This window comes from Hypanus sabinus, chromosome 3 (assembly GCF_030144855.1).
Source record: "Hypanus sabinus isolate sHypSab1 chromosome 3, sHypSab1.hap1, whole genome shotgun sequence".
In the NCBI taxonomy this organism is placed as follows: Eukaryota; Metazoa; Chordata; class Chondrichthyes; order Myliobatiformes; family Dasyatidae; genus Hypanus; species Hypanus sabinus.
In genome coordinates this window covers 37,850,725-37,874,878 of record NC_082708.1, presented here as the reverse complement: position 1 = coordinate 37,874,878, position 24,154 = coordinate 37,850,725, and the positions used below count along the sequence as shown (strand labels likewise).

Sequence of the window (24,154 nt, the reverse complement as noted above, 5' to 3'; positions counted from 1 at the left end):
AATCCCAGTTTTTAGTTGCAGATGCACAAGATATGTGCACCATTCTTTTCATTAGTTGTGTTCATTTCTGGTTGCCCAATTACAGAAAGAATGTTGTTGTTCCTTTCTGCTCCTTGTTGTGCATCAGGCGGCAACCTTATCATTTCTTTAGCACCTTTGTTTTTTACATGACTGAGGCTGCTCAACCCGGCATGGATGGAAAGTGTACAAGGAGCCAGCCGGATCTGAGCCCAGGACCACTCATCTCAAAGTCTGGTGCAAATGCCACAATACCACCAGCTGGCAGAATACGGGAGGATGGAGAGGTTATGAAAATGGCTTACCAGGATGCTGCATAACTTTGAGGGTGTTATCTATAAGGAGAGGTTAAATAAACTTGGATTGTTTCCTCTGGAGTTCATAAAATTATAAAGGCATAGAAAGGCAGTTAGAATCTTTTTCCCAGGGTAGAACTGTCAGGTACTAGAGGACATCCATTTAAGATAAGGGGTAAATATTCAAACAAGATGTGTGGGGCAAGTATTTTACTCATTGAGTGATAGGTGCCTAAATCGTGCTCCCTGGGGAATGGTAGAAACAGATATGGTGGTGACGTTTAAGGGGTTGTAGAATCATGAATATATATGGTATGGAGCGAAATGGGTCATGTACAGGCAGAAAAAAAATTGGTGTAGTTTGTCATTGTGTTTGATGCAAACATTGTGAGCCCATTCCTATGCTGTACATTTCTAATATTAAAAATAATCAAACATCTTAATGTTTGACTGGTCAGAAGAGTGTATAAAGGAATTTGATGTGAATACTCGTAGCATGTATAGAGTAACAGCAGAACTTGCCGTTAGTAAGGAGTATTTATATTTCTTTCAGGTCCATCAGCTTGGATGTGAAGTTGTGATATTATTGCTAGAACTAAATCCAGATCAAGTAAATCTTTTTAATTGGGCTGTAGATCGCTGCTATACAGGATCTCACCAACTGGCTTCAGGGTGCTTCAAAGCAATTGCTACTGTATGTGGAAGCAGGTAATCAGGTTTTAGGCTTTATTCTGCATATATATTACAAATACGATTGGATTTGATGTTTATGATTCCTCATTTCTATCAAGACCTCTCTCAATGCTCTAAGCACAAGTCAAGCCAAAACCAACTTACTTATAAAACAACTTCTACTTTCAGGATATGAGTTCAGTAATTCCTCTCTGATGGGTAATAACATTTAAGAGGCATTTAGACAGACACACAAACACGAATAAAGGGATAAAGACAATGTGTAGGCAGGTGGGATTAGTTAACATTGGCATGGCCAGCACAAATACCATGTACTGAACAGCCTATGTATAGTACCTGTGCTATACTGTTCTGTTCCATGATGTGTGTCCAACACTAAAAGCAGATAGGATAGCAGTCTTTAGGAAAAAGATAGACAGAGGAAAATGAAGGGAATAGAATGATATAGATCTTGTGAGATGAATTAGATTGACATAATTGTGGGCACAAACATTGTGGGCTGAATGGCCTCATCATGTGTTGTTCTATGTTGTTCTACATTTACATCCTGCCTTAAATAAATAGTTTAAAACTGCTCCAGGTGTGACAATAACTTAGTATTTTTGCATTCAGTTTCCCAATAAATAATAACAAACTGACAACTTCCCTAAATAACACTCAAAATAAGTGTAAAAGCTTCCTCTCGCCCTAAATCTTTGCCTCCTAATTTTGAACTCCACTATCATGACGAATAGATTGTTACCATCTACTTTATCTAATAATTCTAAACACTTTTAAAATGCTGCCCCTCCCCCAACCTGTCCTACATTCCAAGGAATAAAGACTTAGTCTGGCCAACCTGTCCCTATAACTCCTACTCTCTAGTCCTGTCAACATCACTGTAAATCTTTTCTGCGTTATCTTCAGTTTAACCACACTTTTCCTGTAACACAGTGATCAAAACTGTACACCGTACTCCAATGTGGCCTGTTCAATGATTTATACAACTGCAATATAATGTCCCAACTCCTATACTCCATGACTGATGAAGGCCTATGTGCTAAACGCATTTTTCACCACCTCGTCAATGTGTGATGCCACTTTCAATGAACTATTCACTTGTCCTTCGTGATCCCTCTGTTTTATTACATTCTCTAGTGCCTTAACATTTACAGCATAAAGTATGTCTTACACTGGTGTGACTCTGTAAAATGCATCACCTGACACCTACCTGCATTGCGAGATAAAGGGTCTCAGCCTGAAACGGCGATTGTTTATTCCCCTCCATAGATGCTGCTTGATCTGATGAGTTCCTGTAGCATTTTATATGTTGCTCTTGGTTCCAATATCTGTGGAATCACGAATGTTTTCTTTGAAATCTCCTCCTCACACATCATAGTCCATTTGCCAGGTCCTTGCCAACTCATTTACACACTATCCCTTTGTTGTCTCCAAATGTCTTTTTAAAGATGAGTGTCATAACTTTACTTGTCACATGTTCAAACATAACTGCATCATTTGCATCAAATCAGAACAGCGAGGATTGTGCTGGACTTCCGACGCCAATATGGTATGCCCACAATTCACTAATCCTAACTGTACATTTTTGGAATGTGGGAGGAACTAAAAACTCCTTACAGGCTGCAGTGCGAATTGAACTCCAAATGGTGATCACTGATGCTAACTGGTACACTAACATGCCACCTTTTAGTCTTGTAGTTTCTACCTAACTTTCAGCTGTCAGCAGATTTTATAGACACACCTTTAGTCCCTTTATTGAGTGTTCATTACCAACAGTAACACAACGTTTGTTACATTTTGCCAACTGGAAGAAGACACATTAATGCTTGCTCTCTGTTTCCTGATCATCAGCTAATCTTCAGCCATACTAGTGATTCAAGTGATTGCAGATGCAAGAACCTAGAGCAACACACAGTATGGTGGAGGAACACAGCAGGTCAGGCATATGGGTCAGCCTAAAATATCGACTGTCCTTCCCCACCCCATAGCCGCTGCCTGATCCATTGAGTTCCTATTTGTGTGACTCTTTCCATACTAGCATGTTATTTGCTACATCAAAAGCTTTTCTTTTCAGCAAAAATGTTTAATACAGAACGTTAATGAATGGTTTTTGGAACTCATAGTGCATTCACTAGCAGTCCCGGTATATACAGCACATCTCATTCTTCAAAGTATTTTAATAAATTGGTCAAGTATATTTTTCCTCTCACAAAATCACGCTGACTTTGGAGACAACAAAGATTGTAGAGGTTGGAACCTGAAACAACAGACAATATTTCTGGAAGAATTAAGTGGACCAGGCAGCATCAATGGAGGAAACTCGATGATCATTGTTTTGGGCGAAGATCTGTCATTTGGACCAAATGATGGATCTCGACTCAAAATATCGACTGGCTACTTTCCTCCATAGATGTTGCCTAGCCCACTGACTTTGCCTGGTGACATTAAAATTTTTCTAAACACTCTTTTACATATTTAATAATAGCTTCTGACATTTAACCTATTATATATGTAAAGTCTTGTAGTTTCCTGCTTTCTATTTCCTTTCTATTTTAAATAGTTTATTTCAACATTTGCTAATCTAATATTGAATTTTCACCAAATCTAGGGAATTACTGTCTCACTGGACATTTCTTTTGACCTTAGAATCAGTTTAGTCAAGTTGCAGTTCCAATTAACTGATCAATACTACTTGCCTGGTAATTTTCCCAAGTATCCTCCTCCCTTAAAATTCCTCATTTTGAGTTAATTCAGGGATGTTTCTTTGAGCTGTAAAGTTCTGCAGCACAGAAACATGCTCTTCCAATTTAATCTGATTTTTTGTTAATCTCCACTAATCGCATTTGCCCATATTAGGACCACGTCTATCTATGCTTATCTATTTAACTTTCTGCTTTGTGTCCTCTATAATGCAGATATTTGTTTAAGTCAGCTGCTATCAGCTTATTTTCCATTACTAACATGCCAGAATCATTTTCTATAAGACCAAAACTCACTTTGTTAATGGTTCTCTTTCTTGAATACTTGGAAACGTTTACAATCAACTCTCACATTTCTAGTTAGCTTTAGCTCATATTTTTAATTTTCTTTCCTTATTAATCTTGCCTTTTACTCTGTCTATACTCTAACCTGTCTATGCAATAATAATGCTCTTTCTTTAAGTCTGAGGTGAGGGAGCCCGAGCTGTAAGTTTAGTATAAGTGAAACTAAGGTTTAACTGGTGTCTGAGCCAATATAGTAGTCTGTCAAAACTATTCCCAGTCTGCCTTCATTTTTAATAATTAATTGATGTAATAATTATGTATGGTGACATTAAGAATATATTTTAGAGGTGGGAAAAAGGATTTTAGTCTTAAGTTCATGCAATTAATATTGCCCAATCAAGTTCAAGTTTATTGTGGTTCAACTGTTTACATGTATACTTCCAAATGATACAATATTCCTCCAGAACAAGGTGCAGAACACAGTACATATAACTCATACACAACACATTAAGTAGTATTACCACAAATAAATTAACAAATAATAAAATATATTTCAGAAGATTGACATTTAGCATAAGGTGTATTTACAACACAAGTTTTTAAAAAGTAAACAGTATGATGCAACTGGTGCTTCGTATGTGATGAGACCTAGGTGGCGGCAGGGAGTTCAGTTGTCTCAAAGCCTGGGGAAAGAAACCTTTCCATCTTAACAGTCCTTGTCCTAATGCTACGGTACCTTCTGCCTGATGATAGTGGTTCAAAAGGCTGAGATGCAGCTCAGTTACAATTGACAATTATCAGAGTTGTTCAGTACGAAAAGAAAATGATAGTTTTATTTATTAAGTTGGTGTGATTGAGGCTCTGTCTAACTGTAAGCTCACGTCCATAGAATAAGTTGTGAAGTATTTTAATTTCCCTTCACAGGAACTACCCATGTGATATAGTAACACTGCTCAATCTGGTGCTTTTTAAAGCTTCTGATACGGACAGGGATATTTATGAAATCTCAATGCAGCTCCTACAGGTATGAAAGTTTGAACTGTAGCAGAGATTTGAATATTTTTATTGAACCAAGTTATTCATTATCTGTTAAGGAGTTCACCATGGTCCTTTTGTACACAATTGGTCAATTGATCATTTCCTAATTTATTTATAATGATCGTTTAGATTTTTACATTGCTTGGAAGTTTTTCTTACTTCAGGTTAACTTACCTTGCTGTTTCCTTGATTCTATTTTTAGACTGCAGTATTTGTCATGTGACTATATCACAAACTTTAGTTTTGTTACATGCTTTTTAAAGTTTGTGGAATGACTGAAACAGCTGAGCCAGTGTCCAATTCATTTTAATTAATTTGCCATTCACTTCTAGTGTAAGTCATAATGCTTGTCTCATGTTAGTTTTCACATTGTAAACCTCAAGGCTTCCCCTTCCTGCAACACTCATGATCATGACCAGAATTTTCATCAGCAGCAGACAGATTAGTGCGCTATTTGGAACTGTAACTTAACTTTTCATCTTTATCTCTTAACTGTGCTGTCCATTTATTTTTGTCTGCCTGACATGCTCTTTGTATTGTCCTATTTGTTGCATTCCCTACAAATTTTGGCTTTAAATTTGCATTGGTTTGGTGTATATGATTCCCTGCCACAACAGTAACTCAATTTAATGGGCCAGGCCAGTTTCTGTTTAAGCGTTGCACTTTTGTTCATGCTCACTTTCATTCTTCATTGGCTTAAGTGCTATCATGTAAGATGTCGAGTCTGATCGTAATGTTGCAGATCAACCTGTTTTGGTCCATGATTAATAAAAGCAATATGTATTCTAACATGAAATTTGGATTCTAACAAATACTGTGTTTATTGTTCTTTGACATTCAGTTAAATTTTATAGTAATGTTTGACTTTTCAATCTATTGTTTTCAGATTCTGGAAGCAAAACTATTCCTGTACTCTAAAAAAGTAGCTGAGCAGAAACCTGATAGTATTCTGTTTGGAACACATGGACCATTACCTCATCTTTATTCTGTGTCATTGTCCCAGCTGTCAAATGAATTGGCAAGAATGTATCCCGAGCTCACTCTTCCTATGTTTTCAGGTATTTTCTTACATATTAAATATGTGATTATAGTAATTCTCTTAGCAGACATTTATTCTCTTAGCAGGGATTGTTTTTTTAAATTTTATTTTAGAATGAGCGCACAGGAAAAAGAATAGCTTGTTACTTGAAGTACAAAACTCTGTAGATGTATAAAAATCATTTGGTACCTGAACTGGCCAGTTCTTGTGTAAAAACAAAGAATGCTAGGGGCATTTAGAAGCTCAGCCAGCATCTTTGGGAGTGAGGACAAGGTTGGTGTTTCAAATTAATGAACTTTTTTGTTGAGGGGTTTTCATCCTGGAATGTTGGCTCCATTTCCTTCTCCATGGACACTGCATGGCCTGCTATGTAATTCTATCATTTTTATTTTTCCAAATTTAAAGCATTTGAGTGTTTTGCTTTCAGCCTCTTCACATATTGTGTAATCTTCTGATCCATGCATGTCTGATTGATATTTGGTGTCACATTTTAATACCATTCCACATTAACTTCCTGTTAAGAATGAGAAAATGATGGCTACAGAAACACAAGAGGTTCACAAATATAAAGGGAAATAGGGTTATAAAGATAAGTAGGGTTCAGTATACATTTCCATAAATGACAAGATCTCCAATAGCTTCTGTTAGCAGCCAATTCCACAATTGGAAGGTCTTTCAAAACTATCTAAAGCCAAGCATTTAAGTAATTTCTAAAAAAAATTATAGCACCAGAAAATACTCATCACAGTAGTTCTTACAAATATGGTTTCCTATTTTTAAGCTTTACTACTCTAATCTAGATGCCAGCAAAACACTATCATTATTTAAAAATTGTTCTCTTTCAACAACTTGAGTACACGTTAATTACATTTAATATTTCTTGTTAATATATTTGGACTTTCTTACAGACATTAACCTGAAAGTACCTGAGGTTTATTGTAAAAAAAATTGTGATGTAATTTTTTTTTAAATTATTAGGAATTTGTGTGTTTATAGAAACATAGAAACATAGAAAATAGGTGCAGGAGTAAGCCACTCAGCCCTTTGAGCCTGCACCGCCATTCAGTGTGATCATGGCTGATCATCCAACTCAGAACCCTGTACCTGCTTTTTCTCTATACCCCCGATCCCTTTAGCCACAAAGGCCATATCTAACTTCCTCTTAAATATAACCAATGAACTGGCCTCAACTGTTTCCTGTGGCAGAGAATTCCACAGATTCACCACTCTCTGTGAAGAAATTTTTCCTCATCTCGGTCCTAAAAGGCTTCCCCTTTATCCTTAAACTGTGACCCCTTGTTGTGGACTTCCCCAACATTGGAAACAATCTTCCTGCATCTAGCCTGTCCAATCCCTTTAGAATTTTATACATTTCAATGAGATCCTCCCTCAATCTTCTAAATTCCAGTGAGTATAAGCCTAGTCAATCCAGTCTTTCTTCATATGAAAGTCCTGCCATCCCAGGAATCAATCTGGTGAACCTTCTTTGTACACCCTCTTTGGCAAGAATGTCTTTCCTCAGATTAGGGGACCAAAACTGCACACAATACTCTAGGTGCAGTCTCACCAAGGCCTTCTACAACTGCAGTAGAACCTCCCTGCTCCTGTACTCAAATCCTTTTGCTATGAATGCCAACATACCATTTGCCTTTTTCACCACCTGCTGTACCTGCATGCCCACCTTCAATGACTGGTGTACAATGACACCCAGGTCTCATTGCACCTCTCCTTTTCCTAATCAGCCACCATTCAGATAATAATCTGTTTTCTTGTTCTTGCAACCAAAGTGGATAACCTCATATTTATCCACATTAAATTGCATCTGCCATGAATTTGCCATTTATGCCAATATGAATTTATATTACCCATTTTCAAGCCATTTTACACTGATGGGAATTTTGGTACTATTGGTATACTTTTTTACAAATACCGAGGAATCACAATGTTTGTTTACATCTCTTTGGGCAGAGATTAGCCAAAGATTTCCAACTACCCATCCAAATGGACGCCAAATAATGCTTACATATCTTTTGCCGTGGCTTCGCAATATTGAGCTTGTGGATGGTGGACTTCTTCCTATAACATCAAACCCACAAACTCCTGACGAAGAAGCCAACTGTAAGGAGGAGCAAATGATTGAAGAGTATGGACTGAAAGGAAATGGCTGGGGTTCACCACAAGCCACTTCTCTGGTTTTAAATAATCTCATGTATATGACTGCCAAGGTAATTTTTAATATTCCCTCCTACAAATGTCATGAATTTAATCTCATTTCCTGTGTACTTTTGCAGCGATTTTCATTATGATGATAATTACCAGTAAAATTTGGCATGTTTTCTTTTTCCTTAAATAAAGCAGGGTGAGGAGTAAATTTTCAATATATTATGATGATATAAAAATGTTGCATTCTAGATATTATTACTCAAGCTTACAAAAATAAATAATAACAAATAGGTTCCATTAGTTGACCATTTTTTAGTTGATCAGTGTCAATTTACCCTGAGACAATTGAAAGTCCTCTGCAAGTTTAAAATATTAGAGTATTTATAATGCAGCTTGAACTTCTGTTGTATATTCTGGCCTATATAATCTGAAATATTATATTGATATACTTTGATTGAGATTAGCATCAAGTCTATTCATGGTGCAGATGTTGTAATAAATTGATTTTTTTTCACAAAACTTAAAGCACACCCTATACTCAGACAGATGTTTGTTAAAAAGCAGATTGCTGAATCCCCGTTAATCTTTTTTAAGAAAAGTAAGTATTGTTTAACCTAAGCAGTTTCCAATACTATTACAATTCCTTCAATAGTGTAATAGACTTATACTTATGAGGCAAGCCATTGTCAAGTGTTCAATTTGCTGTGAGAATAAGTTTGTTAATTCTGTATTCATTAATTAAGCTATTTAGCATTCCTACTGCAGCAAGCACAATAAGGCTGCTGTATTGTCCCAATTTAAACTTTGCTTGATAACACACCCAGTGTATATGACTTACTCAGATTTTGATAATAGATAATTAGGATATTTCAATAACACCTTTACCAATGCAGTTGTCCATGATTTGGATATCTCTCTGATGACCTCACAGATAATTAACTTTTAATTGCCACTGTTCTTCAAATCAATTCATAATTCATGATGCATCACTCCTGGACAACTTACTCCTTTTGTCTGATGTTGTTATGAGCCTATAATACAGTATATCATTAACCAGCCATGTATGTCTCCATTTCTGACTGTCGGTTAAGGCTGATTAAAAGATTGTTTAATGTCATTTCCAGTACACAGTGTAAAGGAGAACAAAATAATTGTTACTTCAGATCAGATGCAACGCACAAATGAACACAATAAAGTAAAGAACACAATGGTTGAAAAACACAGTAAATATAAATACAAAGGATATCATATATACATTGATTATTTTTATCTATAAAGTGATGCTAGGTACAGGAATATCTGTGCAAAAGTTGACAATAATAAACTAATTTACAAGTTTGTTTGCTCCAATTTGCAATATGAACCTGTGGATCAGTTCTGTCCCTTTCCATAAATATTTGAAAACTAATAGAACTGGTCCCAAAGTGCTCCCACACTGTCAACTTGCCCTGCCTTCTTCTTAAGAGTGGGTTGAGCTTTGTCCTCTCTCTGGTAGGGCCCACTGTATATTGCCCAAAGAAACTGTCTGAAATGCATATAACAAATTCCACTCCATCTAAATACTTCATAGTATGGCAATTCCAGTCCATACTAGTAAAGTTAAAATAGTCTACTATGACAACCCTCTTATTCTAATTATGCATAATCTCCTTGCATATTTGTTCTTGTAATTCACATTGATTATTTGGGGGGCCAACAGTGCAATCCTAACAATGTGATCATCCTGTTCTTATTTCACAATTATATCTGTAAAATCTTACTTGTTGGTCCTTCGGTAATTTCATCTCTACTGCTGTGACATACCTGTTTATCAAAAATACAACACCTACTCCTCTGTTTTCTCTGCCACTAACCCACCAAATGCCCCAGACACCTCGTTTACATTCCCTTCCAGTGATGCTGCAGTGTTCTTAAACATTTACAAAGCCATACTTTGCACCAGTCAGTTGTTTTATTTCTGTTGCTGTATTTATTGTTATAATTGTTACTATTGTATATACTGTTTACTTTGCATGAGCAAGAAGTTTCATTGCACTCTGTGTATATGACAATGAACAAACTTGAATCTATTCTGTCCACAAAAAGCAGAATTAATTCATTCTGGCTAATTACTATCCAATTAGTTTATAGCTGGTCATCACCAAAGTGATGGCAGATGTTGCTGAGACTGCAATTGTGTGTTCTATATGTGTTTGATATACACTGACATTAACAGCAGGTATTGATGGGATTGCTCAGTTCCAGGCCTCACTAAAGTCTTGATCCAGAAAATGAGATGTGAAGTTACAGTGAAGTGGCTGGCCTTGTCATTCAATTGAGCATGATTTCAAGGAGCCATGAAGTCAATGAACATCAAGAGGAATACTCTCAATAGCTGGGAGGCATATTTTGTATAACAGAAGATGTGGTTTCTAGGAGTCAATTTCCAATCCCAGGATTTCACCATAAAGTTTGAAATAGAAATGGCTGCTAATGTTTCCACACTTTCAATTCTATTTGCAACTCTTCACAAAGTGAGGTAGTCTATCCCTAAATGCAGAAACATTTGAATAATATTCAGGCACAGTCTGACGTGGTTAATGACATTCAGACCATGAAAAAAAGTAGAATCAAGGTACCTACCCTTGGCATTCATATGTACATATTTCATTCATTTTTCATTAATTCATATGCAGTGGAATTATTACTAATGTGCTATGAGTCACAATACACCAGAAATTCAACTGGAATTGCAACATAAGTCCTATGAATGCATGAGGATCTCAGAGACTGGATATCTACAGGGAAACCTCTTGACAACCCATATCTTTTCCACTATTAATAAGTAACGTCAACAGCAAGATGGAATGTTCTCTACGTGTGTATATGATCCAGTAATCTCAATAAGGTCAACACTATCCAGGAAAAAGCAGTTTGTTACATTTAAGATTCCATGTATATCATCTACAGCCCATACTTACACAGGCCACTCTGGTAGCACATTTCAAACCTGTCATCTTCATCACCAGAATGGACAAGAGCAACATGGGAACATCACCATCTAAAGGATTTTCTCTAACGTATATGCTGTTCTAACTTTGCATTCCGTCATCATCTCTTTGTCTCAATTCTAAAACTGTCTATCCACCCCCACCTTCCCTAGAATGGGCAATGTATGCTGACTTTGCCAATGACCACCTCTATCACTGCTCGATTTTCCCATCACCACCTTCTCCAAGTCCGGTTTGCAGTAAGTGGTTAATGCAGTGGAAAAGATCATTGGCGGTCAGCTACTGACATTGAAGGACCTGTTCATCACCAAAGTGAAGAAAAGAGCTGAAAAAAATTACTACTGACTCCACCCACCCTAACAGTCACCTGTTCATCAAATTGCCATCAGGGAGATGATACAAGTCCATCACCTCACCAGGACGACATGTCTGTTCTGAAGCTTCTTTCCTGTAACTATCCAGTTTCTCAACAAAATTTTGCCCTAACTGTCTCTGTACAATATCCATTAATTGGCCTTTCCTGCTATCCTTCTTCTGTTGATAATTATTGAATCTGTTCATAAATTGACAGTTCTGCAAGTGACTGTTCTGTTATTCGTTGATTGCTCATGGCTGTTTGCATTATTATCTTGCAACTTGTTGGTTGCTATTGTATTGGTTGTTATTGGTGTTGTCCCATGTAGGATCCTAACTTTGAAATTTTTTATGATTTTTAGTAGTAATCCTGCATTTTTGTGGTGAACTACATATACCTGTCTGAACATGCCCCCCTGCTGACTGCTGCTGTGGCTCCTCCCACAGACCCCTGTATAAAGGTGATTGGAGGCACTGCTCCTCCCTCAGTCTCCAGGATGTTGTGTGATGGTCTCTTGCTGCTGACAGTGCTTTCTTCCAGCTAATAAAAGCCTATCTCTCACCTCACATCTCTGAGAGTTATTGATGGTGCATCAATTTTGTTGTTATTTCTTTCTTTAAAACCATTCATGATTTTGAAAACTTCTACCAGGTGCCTCGGGACATTATGATCTAACTTATCTGATAGAAAACTGGCAGGTTTTTGTAAGTTGTCCATTTTACACATTGTTCAGTTTTACTTTACAAAAGATGAAGATTGAATCAAAAAAACTTAAGATGCTAAGTATTTCCACAGTTTTCTGTTATTGCTTTAAATTAAATAAGAATATTCAAAATCTCTATAATCATTTCCTCTCATTGAGTTTTTTTATGAGAACTTTTGCAACACCTCTACTCTACTACTGTAACTTTGGTACATATGCATCAGAAATTGTGTTTTATCTGTCTACGTTTCTTAAGTCTCTTTCATCTCTTTCAGAACGGAAAAGTTAATTTTGCAAGGTGTTACATCGTTATGAACAGTTATGGTAATCAAATTGGGAGGAAAAAAAATTAAATGTCATTTGATGACCTTCAGCAGTTTCCTCACAAATAGCTTCTGAGACTTAAAACAAACTTATCTTTTTATTTGTTTCATTTTTAAGTATGGAGATGAGGTTCCTGGATCGGAGATGGAAAATGCCTGGAATGCACTAGTAGACAACGAAAAATGGAGCAATAATCTCAGGATTGCCCTGCAATTTTTGATCAGTCTTTGTGGAGTTAGCAGTGACACACCTCTTCTCCTGTATGTGAGTAGCTATAACCAGCAAGATATATCTACCTAAACAATTAGGCATTCTATTTAATTGCTGAATAGCAAATAATATCTTTATCAACAATAATACATTAATTTTGGATTTTGGACATTCTCTGAGCCTACCCTTTCACCTAATTTCCACTGAATACCCCAGCCCTCCTCTTTCCTCTGACCCCTCCACCCTCTACACTTCCCAGACCTTTTCATCGGCTCTTTCTGTGCTTCATTGACAGCTACATTTGTGCTGCTTCCTGCACACCTTCTGAGCTTCTCAATTCCATCAACTTTGCCTCCAGTTTACACCCTGCTATTGAATTTACTAGGTCCATCTCCGACACCCCTCTCTCTCCATCTCTGGAAACAGGCTATCATGTTTTACAAACCTACTGACTCTCACAGTTATCTTGACTATACCTCTTCCACCCTGTCACTTGAAAAAATAGCATATTACCTTTTCTTAGTTCTTCTACCCTTGCCACATCTGTTCTCACAATAAGATTTTCCATTCTAGAACATCTGAGATATATTCTTTTTTTCAAAGAACGGGGTTTTCTTTCAATCACCATTGAAGTAGTACATTGGTGAAACCCAACACAGACTTTCAATAAGCTTGAACTATTATGTCAGGTTTGCCAGACATATCAAGTGTCAGAAATGGAGACTTGGCGTCTACTGAATTTCTTGGCCAAATGTGATCCTCAGTGTTTATGTCAGAGTATCCTTCTGAGGACATATTAAGATCTCCTGGTCCACAGTCCATAGAACTATTCGCTTAGATTGTTTCCTAAGGCTGACATATGTATAAATGTTGATTCGTGATGCTACTGAGAGTGAGCTAAGCCTTGGGTTTGGATTTTTAGCTGGTGTCTCTACAAGTGGCAACTAGGTACCTCCTGTTGTGACAGAGTAAACTACGCCACACAAAAGTGTAGTAACTGGGAAATATAAAACTCTTTATTGAACAGAACGGATCTTTCCAAGAATCTCCTGACACAATGTTATATACTTTTAAAAACACAAAGATAATGGGAAACAATTAACTACAGTTTCAGTGGTTATAAACAACAAGTTAACTTTAACATTTTAAAGACAAATAGATAGCTTTGCAGATTTGCACATTTTCGATAGTAGCACATCCAACTAGCCAAACCAGCTTAAATATTCAATTACTAATAGCCAGTTCAAGAACTTTTAAGCACAAAATCAAGACACCTAAATATACCTCTTTTGTTATAGTGTTGATGAATGGCTCCTTGCATATACAGCTAGGGAGAATATTAAGTGAAAAAGCAGTAATGTCCTAAACTGTGCATTAAGTGATAGGCATTCACCTTTAACAATGTGCTAATGCAGAAGATGCCTTTCCTGAAGGTTTTTCCTCCTGAAGTTTCCAATTACCACCAATTAACATAAACATTCATCATTGTCTTCTGCATAGATTCGGGGTACAGAATCAGAATGTCCTACACCCAATGGCTGTTTTCCACAGTCTTAGTATCAGTTGAAGTTAAATTATGAACAGGTTTTATTTTCTGAAGACTGGTTCTGTAGTCTCTTGTACTTCATTTCTGAATCAGAATCCAGTTTTTTTTATCACTGTTTTATATGACGGGTGGTGAGATGGGATGGGAATAAAATGCTTTTGCCTCTTTCATTTCATCTGTCTCCACCACATCTGTTCTCAGTTGAGGCTTTACATTCTAGAACATCTAAGTATCCTCTTGTTTTCAAAGAATTGGGGATTCCTTTCCACCACCATTGATTCTGCTCTTACCCCACCCCATCTCCTCCATTTCCTGCATTTGTCCCATCACAACAGGGAGGTAGTTCCCCTTGTCCTTACCTACCAGTCCATGAGCCGCCATATTCAGCACATCATTTCTCGCTACTTCTGCCATCTCCAAAGACTTCTTCGTCCACTCGTCCTACCCCACTCAGCTGTGGAATCTTGACCTGCCCTTCACCTCCTCAGTCATGTGTATTCAGGGCTCCTAACAGTCCTTCCAGGTGAGGTGACACTTCACCTGTGAGTCTGTATCCAATGGTATCCAATGTACTGTATCCAATGTTCCCAGTGTGGCCTCTTGTATATCAGTGAGACCTGACAAGGACTGGGAGAAGTGGGATCTCCCAGTGGCCACCCATTTTAATTCCACTTCCCATTCCCAGTCAGACATGTCAGTCCATGGCCTCTTTTACTGTTGTGGTGAGGTCACACTCAGATTAGAGGAACATCTTATAACATCTTATATTCCAACTGGATAGCCTCCAACCTGATGGCATGAGCATCAATTTCTTGAACTTGCAGTAATGCCCACACACCCTCCTTCACCATTCCCCATTCCCATTTTTCCTCTCTTACCCTATCTCCTTACCTGCTCACCACCTCCCTCTGGTGCTCCTCCTCCTTTCCTCCATGGCCTTTGGTCCTCTCCTAGAAGATTCCCCCTTCTACAGCCCTGTATCTCTTTCACCAATCCACTTCCTAGCTCTTTACTTCATCCTTCCCCGCCCCCCACTGATTTCACCTATCACCTTGTGTTTCTTCCTCCCCTCCCCTCACCTTCTTACTCTAACTCCTCATCTTTTTTTTCTCCACTCCTGCTGAAGGGTTTTGGCCCAAAACATCAACTGTACTCCTTTCCGTAGATGCTGCCTGGCCTGTTGAGTTCCCCAGCATTTTGTATGTGTTGCTCTGCAGATTTTCTCTTGTTTGTGATTTCTTCTTCTTCTGCCATTTATCTCTTCCACCCATCCCCTACCAGCCTTTTACTTCATCCTTCCAATCTACCTCTCATCTGCTGTCACCCATCGGCTGTCAGCTTGCAATTTTTCCCTTTTCGCTATCTTATTCTGACTTACCCCTTTCCCTTTCCAATCCTGATGAAGGGCCATGGTCTGAAACTTCGACTGTTTATTCCCCTCCACAAATGCTGCTTGACTTACTGAGTTCCTCCAGCATTTTGTGTGTGTTGCTGAATACTTTCCACTTACTCAGTCCTCTTACGTATCCTCCCACCCCCCCCAACAATCCAACCCCTACCCATCCATCCATAAATGTATACTTCCTCTTTCATTGGCAATTGTGACTCCATTTCAGATTTGATCATCAAGTCTGCCTTGAGTTGGTGTCCATGCTGTCCTTACAGATCAATAAAAATGTAATCAGAACTTTACTATGTAATACGAGGCTTAAAAGTTATTGTTTCTTTAATGAATATGAATCCATTATATTTCAGATAAAGAAAGTAGTAATCTTCCTGTGTCGTAACAACACTATTCAGACAATGGATGAATTGTTGTTTGAGATGCAACAGACAGATCCTGTGAATCCTGTTGTCTTGCACTGTGATAATCCACCCTTCTATCGCTTTGCTGCTAGTAACAAGGCTTCCACGGCTGCATCAGGTGAGTTTTTTAAAATAGATTTTTGTGTACTTCAATGTCTTGGAAAGAGGCTGACTGTATTTGAAGTCATACATCAAACATTGCTCATAGATAATGTTTCGACCTTCAGATGGGAAGGTTTTGTGTTCAAGCATTACTCCAGAGACTTTAAAGCCTAATCTGTCATTTGCTCCATGTGGCTGTTGCTCTCATCTCACCACTTCTGAAGAGTTAAACATTTTGGTTGCTGATTTATGTTTAGAATTCAACATTATTTTTGGAAATGTTGTCTTGAATATTTGCTTAAGATGTGCTATTTTAAATACTGAAATTTTACCAAATCCATCAGCAAATCTAATATGAATCAGTGTAATCTTGCTAGATTCTTAAACATGTATGTTATTGTTGTGATTTTTTTTTTGTTGCAGGAACCACATCTAGCACCAACACACTTGTTGCTGGACAAGAAAGCTTCCCAGAAATAGATGAGGGACGGGTGATGAAAGAAACCGATGAGAGGTTTGTAAGATATCTTACTCAATGCTAATTGTTGGAGTATAGAGTTTCTTTGTTAAGATTCATCTAACTAATGAATATATACCAGAATAGCTTTATGTTCAGGAAATGTGCTCTGCAATATATATAATAGACAAACTAAATGTTATGCCCAGAGTTAAGGTTCTAGCTGAAGCTTGTTCAGTGTGTTAATTGGAAAGGGTGTGTGACATGGATGTAAAGAATTCTTGGTGTTAACTTCTATAAAATATAGTTTCAGTTCCTAATGTTATATATTGTACTGAATAGGCAACTTCACATTAGCTATATCATACCATCAGTTGCCGCCCCGGAAGAAGAAAAAGTTAAAAGTAAATATAGTATCAAATGCAGTACATATATGTCACTATATACAACCCTGAGATTCGATTTCTTGTCGGCATACTTAGTAAGTCCAAGAAAGATAATAAAATTAATGATAAATCGCACCCAATAGGATAGACAAACAACCAATGTGCAAAAGACAACAAACTGAAAATACAAAAGGAAAAAAAAGAGATAATAATAAAGTAAGCAATAAATATTGAGAACATGAGATAAAGAGTTCTTGAAAGTGAGTCCATAGGTTGTGGGAACATTTTGATAATGGGACAAGTGAGATTGAGTGAAGTTATCCCCACAGGTTCAAGAGCTTAATGGTTGAGGGGTAATAACTGTTCCTGAACCTGCTGGTGTGGGTCCTGATGGCAGCAGCAAGAAGAGAGCATGGCCTGGTTTGATGATGGATGCTGTTTTCCTGCACCATTGCTCTGTGTAGATGTGCTCAATAGGGGGGAGGGATTTATCCATGATAGACTGTGTTGTATCCCCTACTTTTTGTAGGATTTTCCATTCAAAGGCATTGGGGTTTCAATAACAGGTTGCGATGCAACAAGTCAATATATTCTCCACCACTTATTTATTTAGAGATACTGCACATCTAGATGCCATTTAGATGTCATACGAAATCTTTGCAAACTTCTAAGGAAGTAGAGATGCTGACATGCTTTCTTTGTAATTACATTTATATGTTGGGCCCAGGACAAATCCTCTGAAATGATAACACTGAGGAATTTAAAGTTGCTGACTCTCTCCATCTCTGATTCTCCAATGAGAAATGGCTCATGGACCTCAGTTTCCTCCTCCTGAGGTCAATAATCAACTCCTTGATCTTGCTGACATTGAGTGAGAGATTGTTGTCGTAGCACCACACAGCCAGATTTTCAGCTTCCTTCCTATATGCTAATTCATCGCCACTTTTGATTCATCCAATGACAGTAGTGTTGTCAGCTTGGCCTCATAGTCATAGGTCTAATGCAAGTAGGGTAGGGGGTTAAGCACACAGCCTTCTGGTGTACCTGTGCTGATGGAGATTGTGGAAGAGATGTTATTGCCAGCCTAAATTGACTGTAGTCTGCAGGTGAGGAAATTGAGGATCCAATTGCACAAGGAGGTATTGAGGCCTAAAGCTTACTGATTAGTTCTGAGGGTATGATAGTATTGAATGCTGAGTAGTAGTTGATAAAGAACATCCTGATGTTTGCACCTTTGCTGTCCAGATGTTCCAGGATTGAGTGAAGAATCAGAAAAAAAAACAGAGATTCCCAAACTAAGATCATAAGCAGTCTTTATTTAGAGATACTGCACATTAATCGGTCCTTGCAGCCCAAAAAGCACATGTCACCCAATCACACTCATGTAACCAATTAACCTACTAACCCATATGTTTTTGGTATGTGGGAGTAAACAAAAGCACCCCAAGGAAACCCACGCAGTCACAGGGAGAATGTTCTAATACCTTATAGACAGCTGCAGAATTGGATTGAGTCACTGTCACTGTAATAGTGTTATACTAACCACTATGCAACCATGCCATCTCATTTAATTCAATGAAAACTGGAATTTTCTTATTATATAATAAAACATAACTTTTCCTTCTGAGAGTGCTTCTAATAACATTTTGACATTTTCTGAAGGTTCAGCAATGTTGTAATAAGAGCACATTCTCGTCTTGAGTCAAGGTACAGCAATAGCTCTGGTGGCTCCTATGATGATGAGAAAGGTAAGTTTAATTCTTCATTTTAATTTCTAAAAAAGTTTGTTGTCTACAATTGACAGAAAGATAAATGGGTTGCTTTTCCTGCAATATTTTGTACAAAGTAAATGTTCAAATTTAATTAATTAATGCAATCTGTGTTCTGTACATCAAGGTTGAATACAAACGTAAGTATTGTTTGCTAATCATTATGTATCTTAAGACAATGCTCCCTCCTGACTATTGCATTATATATTTACACACAAGAATATATTTTGGGACAGACCATGATACATGGTGATACTAGAGAGTTAATAAAGGCTGAGGAATTCTATAGATTTTGATACAGTAATCAAGCATGCACTTCCGTAGGTTGATTTTGTAAAAATAAATTATAAGACCATAAGATAGAGGAGCAGAATTAGACCATTTGGCCCATCAAGTCTGCTCCACCATTCAATCATGGTTGATCCTTTTTTTCCTGCTCCTCAACCCCATTTCCTGACCTTCTCCCTGTAACCTTTCATGACATGTCCAATCAAGAACCTATCAATCTCTGCCTTAAATGCACCCAACAACCTGGCCTCCACAGCTGCATGTAGCATCAAATTCCACAAGTTCACCACCTAAAGAAATTTCTCTGCATCTCTGTTTTGGATGGATGCATCTTTATGCTGAGACTGTGTCCTCTTGTCCTAGACCCTCCCATCATGGGAAACGTCCTTCCCACATCTACTATGTCTAGTCCTTTCAACATTCAACAGGATTCAATGAGATCCGCCCCCCCCCCCCATCCTTCTGAATTCCAGCAAGTACAGACCCAGAGCCATCAAACATTCCTCGTATGATAACCCTTTCATCCCTGGAATCATCTTTGTGAATCTCTTCTGGACCCTCTCCAATACCAGCACATCTCTTCTAATATTCAAGGTGAGGCCTCACCAGAGCCTTTTAACACCTCAGCATCACATCCTTGCTCTTGTATTTCAGACCTCTTGAAATGAATGCTAACATGGCATTTGCCTTCCTCACCACTGACTCAACCTGCAGGTTAACCTTTAGGGTGTTCTGCACAAGGACTCCCAAGTCCCTTTGCGTCTCAGATTTTTAGATTTTCTCCTCTTTTAGAAAATAGTCTGCACATTTATTTCTACTACCAAAGTGCATTTTCCTGCATCATATTTCATTTGCCACTTTCTTGCCTATTCTCCTAATCTAAGTCATGCATCCTACCTGTTCCTTCAACACTACCTGCCCCTATACCAGTCATAGTATCATCTGCAAAATTGGCAACAAAGCCATCTATTTCATCATCTAAATCATTTATCTGCAACATAAAAATAAGTGGTCCCAACACTGACCCCTGCAGAACATCACTAGTCACTGGCAGCCAAGTAGACAAGAAGCCTTTTATTCCTATTCACTGCTTTTATCCAATCAGCCAATGATCTAACTATGTTAGGAACTTTCCGACAATACCACGGGCTCTTAACTTGGTAACTAGCCTCAAATGTGGCACCTTGTCAAAGGTGAATATCCAAATATATAATATCCACTGCATCCCCTTTATCTATCCTATTTTGTAATCTCCTCAAAGAATTCCAACAGGTTCGTCAGGCAGGATTTTCCCTGAAAGAAACCATGCTGACTTTGTCCTATCTTGTCCTGTGTCACCAAGTACTCCATCACCTCGTCCTTAACAATTGACTTAGGTAACATCTTCCTGAGATAAGGTCAAGCTAACTGGTCTATAATTTCCTTTCTGCTACCTTCCTCCTTTCTTAAAGAATGGAGTGACATTTGCAATTTTCCGGTCCTCTGGCACCATGCCAAGAATCCAGTGATTTTTGAAAGATCATTTCTAGTGCCGCCACTCTCTCTAACACTATCTCTTTCAGAACCCTAGGGTGCAGTTCCCCTGGTCTGGGTGACTTATGTACTTTTAAGTTTCTCAGCTTTTTGAGCACCTTCCCTCTTGTAGTAGTAACTACACCCACTTCTCTTCCTTTATATACTTTTAGTTGCTCTCTGTACGTTTTTTTAAAACTTGCCAAACCTCTATCTTTCCATTACTTTTTGCTTTGTTGTATGCCCTCTTTTCTTGTTTTTACATTAGCTTTGATTTCCCTTGTCAGCCATGGTTATACTATTTATATTAGTTAGAGTATTTCTTCATTTTTGGAAAACACATGTCCTGCACCTTCCTCATTTTTCCCAGAAACTCATGCCATTGCTGCTCTGCTGACATCCCTGATAGCAGCTCCTTCCAATTTACTTTGGCCAATTCCTCTATCATATCACTGTAATTTCCCTTACTCCACTGAAATACTGCTACATCAGACTTTACTTTCTCCCTATCAAATTTCAAGTTGAACTCAATCATAGTGTGATCACTGTTTCCCAAGGGTTCTTTTACCTTAAGCTCCCAAATTGCCTCCAGTTCATTACATAACACCCAATCCAGTATAGCTGATCCCCTAGTAGGCTCAATGACAAACTGCTCTAAAAGTCATCTCTTAGGCATTCAACAAGCTCACTCTCTTGAGATCCATTACCCACCTGATTTTCCCAATCAACCTGCATGTTAAAATCTCCCATGACTATCCTAACATCGCCCTTTTGACACACCTTTTCTATTTCCTGTTGTAATCTGTGGTCCACCCCCCAGCCACTGTTGGGAGGCCTGTATATAACTGCCATCAGGGCCCTTTTACCCTTGCAGTTACTTAACTCAACCTACAAGGATTCAACGTCTTCCGATGCTATGTCTACTGATTCCGATGCTATCTTTCTACTGATTTGATGCCATTCTTTACCAGTAGAGCCACACCATCCCCTCTGCCTACCTTCCCATCCCTCTGATGCAACATGCAACCTTGGACATTCAGCTCGCAGCTACAACCATCCTTCAGCTGTGATTCAATGATGGCCACATCGTACCTGACAATCTGTAAAAGTGCAACAAGATCATCCACCTTATTTCTTATACTCTGCGCATTGAGATACAACACCTTGAGTACCGTATTTGCTACCCTTTTTGATTTTGCATCCTTAATATACTGATATTCGCCCCGTTGACTGTGACTATGTCCCATCATCTGCCAGCCCTTCCTGACAGTCTGACGCATGCTATCTTTACTTTTTTACCATCCATCCTATCCTGAATCCCATCACTCCAGTTCCCACACCCCTGCCAATTCAATTTAAACCATTCCCAATAGCTCTAAAAAACATGCCTGTGAGAATACTGGTCCCCCTCAGGTTCAGGTGCAACACATCACTTTTGAACAGGTCATACCTTCCCCAGAAGAGATCCCAATGATCCAAGAATCTGAAGCCCCTGCACCAGCTTCTCAGTCACACATTTATCTGCCAAATCATCCCGTTTCTACCCTTACTGGCATGTGGCACAGTCATCCAGAAATTACTCCCGGGAGGTCCTGCTGCTCAGCTTTCTCTGTAAAATCTCTTTTCAGGACCTCATTGCTTTTCCTTTCTATGTCACTGGTACCAAGACACGTATGTGAAACTCATCACATGGAATCTGTGAACAAAAAGATTAACATACCTTCCATTAAATCCAAAAAATCAATTCACGCCTGCACAGTTGCCGTCTAATATTTCTGTCATGTTAGGAATAAACGGCTTTAGTTTTCAATGGTTAGGTGAACTCCGCTCCTATTGAGCAGTAACCAATATAACTTGAAAATATGAAAATTTCATTTTTGATGTTCCAAGGAAGCAATTTTGAAAGTCTCCACTTCAGATGGTTATAGAATAGAAATAACAGGTTATAATTAAATATCCAGATGAGGATAATTCACTAATTCCTGATTGAGTTATGAAGTTATTCTTCATAATTTGTTTACATGGTTGTCAAGCCTATACAAGTTATGCACTATGCTCAAGTACTTATTTTCCATTTCCATGTTTTCTTCAGTTTTTTAAAATATATATTAAGTTGGTAACTTATTCACCTCTATTCCATTTTGCATTTCCGTTCTGCATGCGTGGCAAGTGAGAGTTTTTAAAGGCTTTTTAAACACAAAAGTTCTTCAAAACACGAAAACACACATTGAAGTCCTCCATCAGCATGATCCAAGGCAAACTTGGGACCAGATTAGTCATATACAGTACATGTGACAGAAAGCATTGTGCATATTAGAATTAGTAATCTTGGGCATTGCATACGTGTTCATACACAGACCACATGATCAGTGTTACCTTTTCAATCTCTCACCATAGTAAAAGGTGGGTAGTTACAGAGAAAGATTAGAATGGTGAAGAATCAGGGAGGTTTGGAAAAGAAGAGCCAGTATAGAAACTGAGGAAAGTAAAGAGAGGGTTGGTTTGCAGAGATAATTGAGCTAAAAAGATTAAGGTATGGGGTAAAGATTATCAGGGAAAGATTGGATGATGATCAACTGAATGGGGCATGAAGATGATAGGTGAAAATGGGTAGAAGTTTGATGGAAAGGAGAAAGCCCAAAGGACTTTGGAAAATCAGTGGAACTAAGTGGTGTCTGATTGCAGGGGTAATGGGACAATTTGAGAGGGAATTGACAAAGTAGCTTGCTTGTCAATGATTAACTATCCTGAAGAAATTTCATTACTTTCATAATTCCATACAACAAAGCAGGAAGCCTAACGCAATAATTTCCCAGTAACCTTTTCCATAACCCATCCACCTACATCCTACAGTAATTTATAGTAGCTGGGGAAGAATTTTACAAAGCAAGCACATTTATGTTTTAGATAAGGTTAAATTAACCAGTTTATAAAAACAGATTTTTTTTTATTACAATGAAGTATTTAATTCTTCCGTGACCATTGAATGAGGTCAGGGGAGGGATTTGCTTTGTGGATGATATGAATGCCCTTTGCATCTAGCCACTTCCTGAACATTCATTGTGGCATTACTCAGTCCTTTACCAACAATATCAATAAAATCCTCTTTGACCAGAAGCTCTACAGCCCCATAGATTCCATGGTAATCAGAGCATATGGTTATGGATTTTTGTCAGATATTAGCAGTTGCCTGTGATAATTCAGGATTATGTGTGTTGGAGACACAATTAATTTTAGAGATTCAGCATGGAATAGACTCTTCCAGCCCTTTGAGCTGCACCATCGAGCAACTCCCAACAACCCCAATTTAACTCCAATTTAATCACTGGTTAATTTACACTGACCAATTACCTTACATCTTTGGACAATGAGAGGAAACTGCAGGACCCAGAGAAAACCCACACATTCCACAGGGAGTACATACCTACTCCTTACAGATGATACTGAAATTGAACTCCAAACTCCAATGCCCCCG

At 38.1% G+C, this 24,154-nt stretch overlaps 1 protein-coding gene across 3 annotated transcripts in view; it reads left to right on the top strand.

The window, feature by feature from the left end:
* LOC132391211 (protein furry homolog) overlaps positions 1 to 24,154 on the top strand; it is a 260,162-nt gene that overhangs the window by 159,997 nt on the left and 76,011 nt on the right. For all 3 annotated transcript variants that reach the window (XM_059964113.1, XM_059964112.1, XM_059964114.1), the window contains exons 29-36: positions 868 to 1,022; positions 4,916 to 5,015; positions 5,916 to 6,087; positions 8,037 to 8,293; positions 12,721 to 12,867; positions 16,115 to 16,283; positions 16,691 to 16,781; positions 18,773 to 18,858. In XM_059964113.1, coding sequence (XP_059820096.1) covers positions 868 to 1,022; positions 4,916 to 5,015; positions 5,916 to 6,087; positions 8,037 to 8,293; positions 12,721 to 12,867; positions 16,115 to 16,283; positions 16,691 to 16,781; positions 18,773 to 18,858 — 1,177 coding nt within the window. The remainder of the gene's footprint in view (positions 1 to 867; positions 1,023 to 4,915; positions 5,016 to 5,915; positions 6,088 to 8,036; positions 8,294 to 12,720; positions 12,868 to 16,114; positions 16,284 to 16,690; positions 16,782 to 18,772; positions 18,859 to 24,154) is intronic.